The 12,513-nt window shown below is 53.6% G+C and overlaps 2 protein-coding genes across 2 annotated transcripts; both read left to right on the top strand.

Annotated features, from left to right (window-relative positions):
• The first annotated feature begins 2,691 nt into the window (after positions 1 to 2,691).
• On the top strand, positions 2,692 to 5,287 carry LOC109779405 (uncharacterized). Its single transcript, XM_020338021.4, has one exon. The coding sequence runs from the start codon at positions 3,397 to 3,399 to the stop codon at positions 5,089 to 5,091; it is 1,695 nt and encodes a 564-aa protein (XP_020193610.1). The 5' UTR covers positions 2,692 to 3,396; the 3' UTR covers positions 5,092 to 5,287.
• Positions 5,288 to 6,258: 971 nt separating this feature from the next.
• LOC141022042 (uncharacterized) lies at positions 6,259 to 6,993 on the top strand. The gene is made up of 2 exons (XM_073497921.1): positions 6,259 to 6,750; positions 6,841 to 6,993. The coding sequence occupies exons 1-2, from the start codon at positions 6,259 to 6,261 to the stop codon at positions 6,991 to 6,993; spliced, it is 645 nt and encodes a 214-aa protein (XP_073354022.1).
• Positions 6,994 to 12,513: the final 5,520 nt, after the last annotated feature.

Below are 12,513 nucleotides of genomic sequence, written 5' to 3'. Positions count from 1 at the left end.
TGCCGGCCAAGGGCGGCACCCACTGCACACCGACCTAACACGCCTCCTCGCCGCGTTCAAACACCTCCATTAAATCCGCGTGGAAGCTGAGAAACCTACTCCGATCACACGTTCGTTCACGAGCGAGCTGACATTAAACACAACACCGAAAAGCTCCTCCCGTTCGTCCTCTATTTAAAGGAGGCCAGACGTCGGGCAAGAATCACACCACTCTGATGCTCCCTATCTTCTTCTTCCACCATTTTCTCCACTCTTTCGATGGCATCCGACGAGTAGGAAGAGCACTTCTCCGGTATAAAAGCTGGCTGGGTGGCCTGCTTAGCCCAACGAAGCAACTTGCCACCCCAAGCTGATGCGTGGTTCAGCAACTCGCCGCTCCAAAGCTGCTCGCGGAGGAGTGGCGAGTTGCTCTAGGCCGGCACGGCAGGGAGCACGGTAGCACGGGCATCGTCACTGCCATGGACGACGCCACGTCGTACCGCGTCTCACGTGCCTGCGATCGCGCCATCCGCCATCAACGCGTGCGTAACTACACCGTGCCGGTAGAGAAAGAAGTCGGCCGCATGGAGATCGACGAGTTGGTGACCAGCGTGTCCGTGTCCACAACTAACATCGTGGGAAAGTAGAACTAGGGAGGCCACCGTCACTTGGGTCCCAGGAAGGCCACCGTCGGCGCGTCGCCAGCTTGCCCAGCCGGTGACTTGCCCAGTTCTTTAGCGCAGACCATCGTCGACCCCCGCCTGGGCTCCACGGAAGCGGAGGCGCCCCCCTTCCACTCTGGATGAAGCATCCTCTTTGCCACTCTAATGAGCGGCGAAACCGGACATAAAGAAGATAGGGGGGAATATACCTCCGGGGCTCCCGACAGTTCGGTGAGAGGACTGCCGGACATGGGGAAGACAAAGGGATCTGCCGTGGCCGGCCGTAGACTAGTGTAGTGCATCCGTGTCGTGGGAATGGAGCTCCGCGCGACCGTACATGCATATAGTTTTATCTTTTTTAGTTAAAATATGTCTAATATGTAAACGTTTTCGTTCAATTTGTATGAAAAATCCGGCCGTGTTAGCATGGATTTCATCTGTTTTGTCGAAAAGGTGTTTGAAATGTATGCGGGCAGTTGGATGGAGGTCTCCCGCATCCGTGTCCGTGGATTGGTCCCCTCTGTTTGCGGACGGATATGGGAGAAAATTTGTGGGTTACCGTTGGAGATGTCCTAAGAACAACTCCAGCGCATGGGAGCAAACGTTTTGTCCGCTTGCGTCGGCAAAACGGACGGTCGTCCGGTTTTAGCTGTGTGCCCGTAGGTGTGACCAATCGACCGCGCATCTCAAAACGTATGTACGGTTTGGACTTTATAAAAAAAAGAAAAGACATTGCAAAATAATTAAAAAATGACATATATTACAATAAACTTAGAAAGTCCACGAAATTCATGGCCGTGCATTAAAACTTAATTTAAAGTTTAATAAGAAAAAAGGGGAAAAGTAGACCTGCCCGTCGTTGCTGTAGCCGCCTACGATGTCGCCGCCGTCTGTAGGCGGCACCGTCCTCGTCATCCATGGTGAGGTCGATGTAGGGCGGTGGCTACTAGAGGTGGGTTGGCGGGCCCCAAGTTGGGGCGAGCGTCTCCTGGGGGGCTGCCATTTCAGGGCAGGTTGTGGTGGTGGCGAGGGTGGTGACCATGGCGCCCACGAGGCCAGCTGCGCTGCCGGTCGTGGTGAGGGCGGGTTGCATGCCACCGTGGTCGTCCACAACCACAACTGCCCTTACAAGGTCGGGTTCCACTCCGGGGTCGATGTGCGGTCCTCCATCAACTCCTCCTTCACCTCCTGCTTCACGTCGAGATCGGGGACGTAGCAATCGCCGCCGCCCAACAGCGTCGTCATCTCCTCCAAGCCCTCCCACTCTTTCTCCTGGGTGTGCTTGAACTCCCTCTCATAGTCCTCTTTGGCGGTCAAGGTGGTGGCGGGAACGGAGAGGGGAAGGGCGTCGGCGTCAGGCCATGCACCCGCTCGCGGCCCGCACGCTCTGGGTGGGCTTGGTATGCACGCACGTGGCTAACGGGGTAGGCTACGTGCACGAATGACAAATAATGTTTGCCGGCCCATGTCGTGCTCGTCCTAAAACCAAGTGTCCCAGAGCGACGAGGAGGTGGCTCGGGATGCGAGCGCGCCGACAGTTGATCTCCAGAAAGCGGGGTGGCTGGTCGCTGCGACGGCCGGGACCGACACCCGATCCAGGCTCAGATGCCACCCATTGGGGAGGTGCGCATCGGACCACGACAGCGGGGTGTCGGTCTCATAATAGCATCGGCATATATCCACCTTCACGTACGGCCGAAAGCGTGGAGGGGCCGCCGGAGGAGAGATGAAGAATGCGGGCGGTGAGGTGGAGTACATGGCGGCGCTGCCCGACGACGTGGAGGACGACCCCGCCTCGTGGTCGGGCTTTGCCTTCTTGCCGGGCACCCACTTCCACATGCCTATTCCGACAGATGTCGGGGAGTGAGGAGGGGCGAGCTGGGAGGCGCTAGGGTTTACTGGTCGGGGCCGGAGGGGGCACGGGAGTGAAAATGTGTGGAGGCGGCGGACAAAATGGGTCAGCGTTGGAGTTGTTCAGCTTTTATTTCAAGCGCAAAAGTGGGAAGCAGTCGTACAAATATACTATCTGAATGATGTGTATTGCCTTTTTTTTCTTCTTTTGAACAGTTGCCTGGGTAATCTGTAGGTGAGCAGTTTTTTGCAAGTGGTGTCTGCTGAGACTGTGCCCGCCTGCTTCGGCAACATGCGCCACCACCACCACCAGTAACATGCACCACATTTCCTCCTACCACAACAGCATAAAATAAAAGTGTCGCCGTTTGTTTCATTTTGCTCACACCTCCGCCTTGCCTTTCGTGCCCGTCATTCGTCTCATTCCCTCGAGTCCACGACCCCGGCACTGTCAACCACTTCCCACTAACCACCACCATCAAGAACACAAAACAACAGCGTCCGTCCGTCAAACCAACGTGAACTCCGACCCGACACGCCCCCCTTTCTACCAACCCATCGCCCAACTGAGATCTCGATCGAGTACGAGTAGAAATGGTTCGGATTTTGGATCTTCGTATCTTGTCTTGGCGCGCCGCTCATGGCCGCCCGTATCTCCCCACGATAGCCGCTGCCGCTACGCCAATGGCAATGGCTAAACGAAAGCGACGCCGCTACTAGTTTTCGCTTAAAGAAACAGTGGCCAGAGAGGGAGATCGTAGTCGTAGACGATTCCTCTTCCCCTTCCCCTGCCACTCTGCCACCCCTGCTCCCTGCCTGCTCATGCGCTTGTTCCCTCCCGCCTTTACCACCAGTAGTACCTCGCCGAGCCAGTCAGGTCAGCTCAGCTAGCCAGTGACCGGCCATGAGTGTGCGGGGCGACCCGGCGGCGGCTGCTCCCGGGGATGAGACGGCGGAGAAGCTGCTGGCGCGCGTGAGGGGCATGGTGCCGGCGGCGGTCGGCGCGGCGACGGCCGCGGAGGGGTTCCCCGGCCGGTGGAAGGCGATCGCGGCCAAGCTGGGCGCGCTCCCCGCGCGCCTGTCCGACCTGTCCAGCCACCCCTGCTTCGCCCGGAACGCGCTCTGCCGCGAGCTGCTGCACTCCGTGGCCGCCACGCTCGCCGACGCGGCCGAGCTCGCCGCGCGGTGCCGCGGCCCGCCCAGGGACGGGAAGCTGCAGACGCAGAGCGCCATCGACGCGCTCGGCGCCCGGCTCGACGTCAACCTCCGCGACTGCGCGCTACTCGTCCGGACCGGCGTGCTCTCCGACTCCGACGCGTCCGCCGTCGCCGCCCCGGCGACGGCGCAGGCGGACGTGCGGGAGCTGCTCGCGCGGCTGCAGATCGGGCACGCCGAGGCCAAGACCCGGGCGGTGGACGGGCTCCTCGACGCGCTCAACCGGGACGAGAAGAGCGTGGTGTCGGTGCTCGGCCGCGCCAACTTGTCCGCGCTGGTGCAGCTGCTCACGGCGCCGGCGCCCAAGGCGCGGGAGAAGGCCGCCATGGTGATATGCCGGCTCGCGGAGTCGGGAGGTGGCGCCTGCGAGGGGCTGCTCGTGTCGGAGGGCGCGCTGCCGCCGCTCATCCGGCTGGCCGAGTCCGGCAGCAGCCTCGTCGGCCGCGAGAAGGCCGTGCTCACGCTGCAGCGCCTCTCCGCGTCCCCCGACGTCGCGCGCGCCATCGCCGGCCACGGCGGCGTGCGCCCGCTCCTCGAGATCTGCCAGACGGGGGACTCCGTGTCCCAGTCCGCGGCGGCCGGCGCGCTCAAGAACCTCTCCGCGGCGCCCGAGGCGCGGCAAGCGCTGGCCGACGAAGGCATTGTCCGCGTCATGGTCAACCTGCTGGACTACGGCACCGTGCTGGGCTCCAAGGAGCACGCCGCCGACTGCCTGCAGAACCTCACATCGGGCGGCGACAGCTTCCGGCGCGCCGTCGCGCACGACGGCGGGCTGCGCAGCCTGCTCCTCTACCTGGACGCGCCGTCGCCGCAGGAGTCCGCGGTGCGCGCGCTCGGGAACATGGTGGACGCCATCTCGCCCGACACCATCGTGTCCCTTGGCGTGCTCCCGCGGCTGGCGCACGCGCTCAGAGCCGGGTCACCCGGCGCGCAGCAGGCTGCAGCAACGGCCATATGCAGGATCTCCGCCAGCGGCAGCAGGGACATGAAGCGGCTGGTGGGCGAGCACGGCTGCATCCCGCTGCTGGTGCGGATGCTGGACGCCAAGTCGGCCGGCGCGCGCGAGGCGGCGGCGCAGGCGGCGGCGAGCCTGGCGGCGGGGCACCCGGGCAACGCGCGGGAGGTGCGGAGGGACGAGAGGAGCGTGCCGAGCCTGGTGCAGCTGCTGGAGCCGAGCCCGGCGAACACGGCGAAGAAGTACGCCATCGCGTGCCTGGCGACGCTGTCGCCGGCGAAGCGGTGCAAGAAGCTGATGGTCTCGCACGGCGCCATCGGGTACCTGAAGAAGCTGTCGGACATGGAGGTCGCCGGCGCCCGGGACCTGCTGGAGCGGCTGCAGGAGCGCGGCAAGCTCCGGAGCATCTTCGGCAGCAAGAACCAGTGAAAAGTAATTAAGTTGTCTCGTTTTGCTGTATAGAAATCGCGATGTTAGGTGAATATATTCGTTGTAATACTATATGTTTTGTGATGGCCTGATGCTGGGTATGTTGGGCAGTTCAGGAGCTTCTAATAACCTCGTACACTTTACAGTGCAGCAAGTTATTAAGTTAAATAAATAAAGATGGTATATATTCCTGCAAGTAATTCGTCTACACTTTACAGTGCTATTTTGGCAATTCAGGAAAGGAAAAAATATTCGCAAAAAAAGAGGACCCGGCTATCTAGAGTATTTGTTCTGTGTGCCACACACTACTTTGTTTGTACTTTCGTTGTCACTCGGTTGTCCATTTGTGAGTTCGATTTTGCTGTACCTATCTTTGCCAACCAAACAACACTTCGGGGAGAAGATGACACGGACATTGGGCGGTTCTCTGTACACTTGTGCTGTTGTATGGCTCCGAAGCCTGTACTGTCCATAAAAAATCCTCATGGAAACGTGGTACGACCGATCTTGGCCTGCTTTCACATGAGCTCCGTAACATGTTCTGTCGTGCGTTTGCCGTTGCCCAGGGCGTGTTTCCTTGCCCGCATCGAGTCCAACCAGGCCCGTGCGGAAAGGGAGAGGCCTGTTTGATTGCCTGGTTTTCCTGTTGGGCCTGCATCGCACGCTCCTTAAAGCAGCCCAGAGCCTGTCTCGCTGGAAACGCTCGGATCGGCAGTTTCTCGCGAGCCAGGCTGAGTGCGGCGCGAGGTCGCACGGGCGGGAGCGAGGCGAGGGCGAGGGGGGGATGGCGGGAGATGGAAATCTGGCGCGCCGTCCCGGCGCCAAATTAGCCTCACCCCCCTTTCACTCGCTCACCCATAGCCACTGCCCACCTTTCTTTCCTACTGCCTCACTACCGGCGGCGGCTGCGATTTCAGATCTGCGCTATAGGCAGCGGCGGAAGAGGCGGCGGCGTTTGCGGCGTATCTGGTGCTGCCCTTGCTGTTGGCCACCGTCTGGTCGACCTAGTCTGTGCCATGGCTCCCCCTACGCCGTCCTCGTCTCCGATGCCGGTAAGCAGCACCCCCTCCCCCCTTTGTTAGCTCATTGGTTAGGCCGTTAAGCTAGGTGTAGGATCGATTTTCCACTGAACGAACCGTCGATGTCGACTAGGTTATGGACGCACGGATGAGGCTGACAATCCAGGCATCACTGATTAGTGTGATTCAGGCATGGGTCATGTTCATGCACCAGAGAGCTGTGTGTCGTGCTGGGAGACCTTTGATCCGCTATGGTCCATTGTTTCCCCGGGAACAGGAGAGGATCCAAAATCTGAACTACATCTACAACTGCAATGACGTCGAGACTCTGTGGATGCTTAGAATGAAAAGAGCACCATTTGCCAGGCTTGTCGAGATCTTCAGGAGCAGGGGGCTGTTACAAGATAGCATCAACACCAGTGTCGAAGAGCAAGTTGCCATGTTCCTCCATGTTGTTGGCCATAACCAGAGGTTCAGGGTCATTCACAACACATTCAGGAGACCAATGGAGACCATCTCTAGGTACTTCAAGCAGGTGCTTTATGATGTTGAGGAGCTTAGAGGAGAGATGATCAGGAGACCATCTGGCCAGACTCCACCCAAGATTCGCGGAAGCGCAAGATGGTATCCATACTTCAAGGTGAGCATTGAAAATATACACTTTTCATGGCTTGATATGCTTGTATTGTTCAAGTTGAGCACTAACACAGGCTTGTGATGCCATTTTTAGGATTGCATTGGGGCAATAGATGGTACTCATGTCACTGCCAGAGTTCCTAGGTCACAGTCTGCAGCATACAGGGGGAGGAAGCACTACACAAGCCAGAATGTGCTTGCTGCTGTTGACTTTGATCTGAAGTTCACATATGTGCTGGCTGGCTAGGAGGGGTCAACGCATGATGCTAACATTCTCACTGACAGCGTGAGTCGACCTGATGGGATCAACATCCCAGACGACAAGTTCTACCTTGGAGATGCTGGCTATGCATGTCGGCCGGGTATTCTTCCATCCTTCAGGAAAACAAGGTACCATCTCAACAGTTCTCTGATAGGAACTATCCTAGGACTGCACAGGAGCTATTTAATCTCAGACAATTCAGCCTTAGAGTAACTGTTGAGAGGGCATTTGGAGCTCTGAAGAATAGGTTTAAGATCCTGGATCAGAAGCCATTCCACCCATACTCCACTCAGGTTAAGCTAGTTCTTGCTTGTTGCATTCTGCATAACTGGATCCTCCAGTGGGGCTTTGATGAACACGTGCCTGAGGAGGAAGATGTCGAGCCTGACGATGTTGTTAGCTCCGGCCATGGTGTGGAGGCATTTGACAATGACGCTTGGAAGAACAAAAGGTTGGAGTGGGCAGAGGCGATGTGGCTTAACAAAGGTCAGTGCAGGATTTGAAGAAGATGGAAGAAGAACAAGAAGAAGCAGCAGTAGTAGCAGAAGCAGCAGCAGAAGCAGAAGTAGAAGAAGAGGAGAGGAAGAGGAAGATCTGGTAGCACCGATGAACTATCCCCTATTTAGCCAATGGCTCTTAATAATTTGAACTGTCATTTGATAGTAGTTAGGATGAACTGTCATTTGTTTAAGTCGATGGCGCTACATGTTCAGATTGTGTGTGGTAAGCTCACCACTAGTTAGAAGTGGTGACGACACCTTATGCAGGTTGCAACCAAACATCATGTCATATGTGCGCCTAATGCAATGCGGGCAACCAAACACCGGGTCGAAAATGGTTGTCTCATGCAACTAGGGGCATGCAGGCAACCAAACTATGTGCATCTGGGTTTTTTTGGCCTGCATCCCCTCAAACCGGCTCAATAGAGCCAGGCTCGCCGGGCCAGGCTGAATCGGCAATGTAACCAAACACGCCCCCATTGAACCCAAAGCATTTGATTTTTCCGGAACCGGAGGCCTGATGGCTCAATCCATTGTTTTTTAATTGAAAAAGGGGCTCAATCCATTGTTAACCGAGAAGAAGATTTGCCAGTAAGATGATGGAAACTCAGGCAGAATCCGCCACAACCAGTCGAACAGTCACACACAAGATACATCACAAAAAATCATTGCAGAGAAAAACTCATCAAGGCTCCACATTTACCATCATCTTTTTCAGGCAAAAGCGACTCAAACTTCACAGTAAATGACTGCCTACCAAACCCACACCACACAAGCTGTGCAAAACCAATCAACGGCACGTGTGGGCGCTACACATCTTCGATTTTAACGACGAGCTATGCATGAGGACTATGAAAGGTTGGCACCGCGGAAGACACTGAACAAAGCACTTGCCGCCTATCATCAACGCTAACCAGACTCTGTCACCACAGTTCGGACTTCAGAACGAGAAACAACCCGAGACAACCCCATAACACACCGAAGAGCCGACTACAACAACCTTTGCCGCGACTTAGACCATCCTCGCCCCCGCTGTCGTTGCCACAAAAGTCCTGACACCATAATCTCGTCTTCCACATGTCGCAACCGCGATGAGCTCCAGCAACATCACGCATCCACTTATTCCTCCAACTGATGACAACTTGAAGCATGACGCCCCAAAGGGGGAGCATGACGTGGAAGCACCACCACCGTTCGACCCTGAGGAGATATGATATCCCCCTACTTCCCCCTTCCTCGGAGTTGTTCAGGAGGACGAGAGAGCACCACACCTCGATGTCAAGAAAGTGGCATCTGAGGGTGTTGCCATCGCCTGCCATACGCAACAGCCAAAAGTAGGGTTTTCACCTTGGCGTTGCCTGGCACATTGCCCGCCGGAGCCACAAGACTGACAGACCACCAAAGTCCCCATAGCACCACCAGTACCCGAGGTCATTGCCACTACAGATCATGACACTGCCACCATAGTGTCAGTGCTAAAAATGGCGGATCTCGAGTAGGGGGTCCCAAGCTGATGATCTAAGCAAGATGGTAACAGGAAGAATAGGGACACGATGTGGCGGCGGCTGGACGTGGAGATGAATTTTCTGAGATGAAAAGTGTGTGTGGAGGCAGCTAGGGTTGAAGGTGAATATATAGGAGCTCTCCCATAGCCTCCTCCCTTGATGTGGCTTCTCTCCTTTGATCCAAGGGCTCTAGATGAGCTCAATCCTTCCCCAAATCATCCCTTGAAGACAAAGGAAGTCGTGAGAACAAACGAGGACGAAATCCATGAAGAATCCTGTCATGAGTGGCAACTTTCGGTGCTGTCTAGACATCATACGGGCGCCCAAACGACCAGCAGCGGTCGTTTGAAACGCCATCTTTCATTCTACCCCTCTCTGGTAAAACGGTCGTCATTTCTTCATACGAACTCGGAATTTGACGTTTTTGAGCTCGTTGGATTCGTATGAACGACGCTGATCCATTTCTATTTTTAGATATCGATTTGGAGCACTTTGAAAAAAATGACTTTTTCCACCTCGAAATGGCTAAGGCTGGTTCCTGGGTTTCCACTTTGTACTCCTTTCATCATGCTAAGTACTTGGGAAGTCCGCACCACCTACAAGACACACAAAGACAAGGAAAAATAATAAAACCCAACTAAGAATAAAGAGTATGCAATGCTCGCGATGAAAAGGATAAAAACTAGAAGTCATGCATATGTACATATAATTGGCTCAATGGAACATGATATGACTTGATATACTGAGTGCAAAACAATGAGCTCTAAATATGCATAAATATGAAGCCATCAGTAATCCACCCAAAAGCAATAAAGCACAAGCATGACGTAGGGTTTTATCTCTCCAAAGAGTCCAGACATGGATAAAAACTTGTGTCCTTGTTACCATCGTCTCAAGACCCTTAGTTCGGGGACCCCTATGTACCTGAGACCCTTAGTCACGGGACCATCAATGCAACTCCACTATTCAACTACATTTTGCGTAGAAAATGATCAGTCAGTTAGAAGGTAGTTTCTTCTTATTCTTGAGCTAGTGGGGTTGCTTCCGAAACGAATGCTATATCTGTTTCAGCTACCGCTGTGAGTATATCCAAATTTAAGTCTACATTTCAACGTTATCTATGTTCAGGACAAACCTTTGACTTGTTTAGTTGATTCTGGCAGCACCCACACTTTCATTGGTAACTCCTTTTTATCTGTTTTCATTGTGGTACAAGGAGCGGCTCCTGTGATGGTTAAGGTGGCTAGTGGAACCATGTTACCTAGTCAGTTCTAGCTGTCTGATTGCTCTTGGCAGTGTGATGGGCATGAATTTCAGTCTAACTTTAGTTCCTTCAGTTATCAGCTTATGATGCTCTACTGGGTTTGGACTGGTTAGCTATTCATAGCCCTATGCACATACATTAGGAAGACAAGTGGTTATTCTTTTATAGTAGAAACAAGTTAATTACACTGCAAGGCATTGGCCACCGTGAATCTGTTGTCACTACTGTATTTGCATCATCACTTCTCACAACTGAAGAATTGCATGTTCATCTTGAAATACAATGGTTATTGGATATTTTCCCTTCTGTTCCAGTGAACCTACAGGATTACCACCTAGAAGATCATATGATCATGTTATTCCCTTGGTTCCTGGTGCTACTCTTCCTTGGTTTTAGGATACACTTCACATTTATGAGCTTAATCCTAAAGCAAAAGAGTTGCTACAACAAGTTGGTTTTAATCCAGTTTCTTCACATCCTAATTATTCCTTGCAGAATGGCATTATCAAGCTCCCTCAATCCCAAAATAAGTGACATGGACTAAAGCCATGACAGTTATTTTGGGACGGAGGAGTATATGTTGGGAAACGTAGCATGCAATTTCAAAAAATTGCCTACGCTCACGCAAGATCTATCTAGGAGATGCATAGCAACGAGAGGAGAGAGTGTGTCCATGTACCCTCGTAGACCGAAAGCGGAAGTGTTTGACAACGCGGTTGATGTAGTCGAACTTCTTCTCGTTCCGAACGATCAAGCACCGAACGTACGACACCTCCGAGTTCTGCACACGTTCAGCTCGATGACGTCCCTCGAACTCTTGATCCAGCAAAGTGTCGAGGGAGAGTTTCGTTAGCACGATGGCGTGGTGACGGTGACGGTGAAGTGAACCGCGCAGGGCTTCGCCTAAGCACTACGAAGATATGACCGGAGCTATAATCTGTGGGGGGAGGCGATGCACACGGCTAACAGATGTTGTTGTGTGTTCTAGGCGCCTCCCCCTCATATATATAGGTGGGAGGGAGAGGGAGCAGCCAAGGGGGCGCCCAAGTAGGACGAATCCTACTTGGGGCCCTAGTCCTATTCGCCCCACCCCTTACCATAATTTTCGGAGGGGGGAGGAAGGACGAGGGAGGAGGGCAGGAAGGGGGAGGCCGTATGCCTCCCCTTCTTTTCTCTCTTCCCCTCTTTCCTTCCCCTCCAGGTTCGGCCTATATGGGGGGCGCAACAGCCCATGCTGGCTGCTCCGTTTCCCCTCTTGGCCCATTAGGCCCATATCTTTGCCGGGGGTGCGCGGAACCCCTTTTCGGTTACCCGTACGTACCCGGTACCCACGGAACACTTCTGGTGTCCGAATACTATCGTCCTATATATCAATCTTTACCTCTCGACCATTTCGAGACTCCTCGTCATGTCTGTGATCTCATCCGGGACTCCAAACAACATTCGGTCACCAAATCACATAACTCATAGAATACAAAATCATCATCGAACGTTAAGCGTGCGGACCCCACGGGTTCGAGAAGTATGTAGACATGACCGAGACATCTCTCCGGTCAATAACCAACAGCGGAACCTGGATGCTCATGTTGGTTCCCACATATTCTACGAAGATCTTTATCGGTCGTACCGTAATGACAACATACGTTATTCCCTTTGTCATCGGTATGTTACTTGCCCAAGATTCGATCGTTGATATCTTCATACCTAGTTCAATATCGTTATCAGCAAGTCTCTTTACTCATTCCGTAATACATCATCCCGTAACCAACTCATTAGTCACATTGCTTGGAAGGCTTCTTATGATGTGTATTACCGAGAGGGCCCAGAGATACCTCTCCGATATTCGGAGTGACAAATCCTAATCTCGATCTATGCCAACCCAACAAATACCTTCGGAGATATCTGTAGAGCACCTTTATAATCACCCAGTTATGTTGTGACATTTGATAGCACACAAGGTATTCCTTCGGTATCCGGGAGTTGCATAATCTCATAGTCGAAGGAATATGTATTTGACATGAAGAAAGCAGTAGCAATAAAACTGAACGATCAATATGCTACGCTAACGGATGGGTCTTGTCCATCACATCATTCTCCTAATGATGTGACCCCGTTCATTAAATGACAACACATGTCTATGGTTAGGAAACTTAACCATCTTTGATTAACGAGCTAGTCTAGGATAGGCTTAGTAGGGACACGGTGTTTTGTCTATGTATCCACACATGTATCAAGT

The sequence above is a fragment of the Aegilops tauschii genome, chromosome 4 (assembly GCF_002575655.3).
Source record: "Aegilops tauschii subsp. strangulata cultivar AL8/78 chromosome 4, Aet v6.0, whole genome shotgun sequence".
Taxonomy (NCBI): domain Eukaryota; kingdom Viridiplantae; phylum Streptophyta; class Magnoliopsida; order Poales; family Poaceae; genus Aegilops; species Aegilops tauschii.
Note: the sequence above shows the minus strand (reverse complement) of the source record. Positions and strands in the feature narration are given on the sequence as shown.

Bases quoted from the DNA above. Each gene is read 5' to 3' on its own strand.
- LOC109779405 (XM_020338021.4), top strand. From the start codon at position 3,397: ATGAGTGTGCGGGGCGACCCGGCGGCGGCTGCTCCCGGGGATGAGACG.
- LOC141022042 (XM_073497921.1), top strand. From the start codon at position 6,259: ATGAGGCTGACAATCCAGGCATCACTGATTAGTGTGATTCAGGCATGG. The intron at 6,751-6,840 runs GTGAGCATTGAA...TGCCATTTTTAG, and splicing joins GATGGTATCCATACTTCAAG to GATTGCATTGGGGCAATAGA.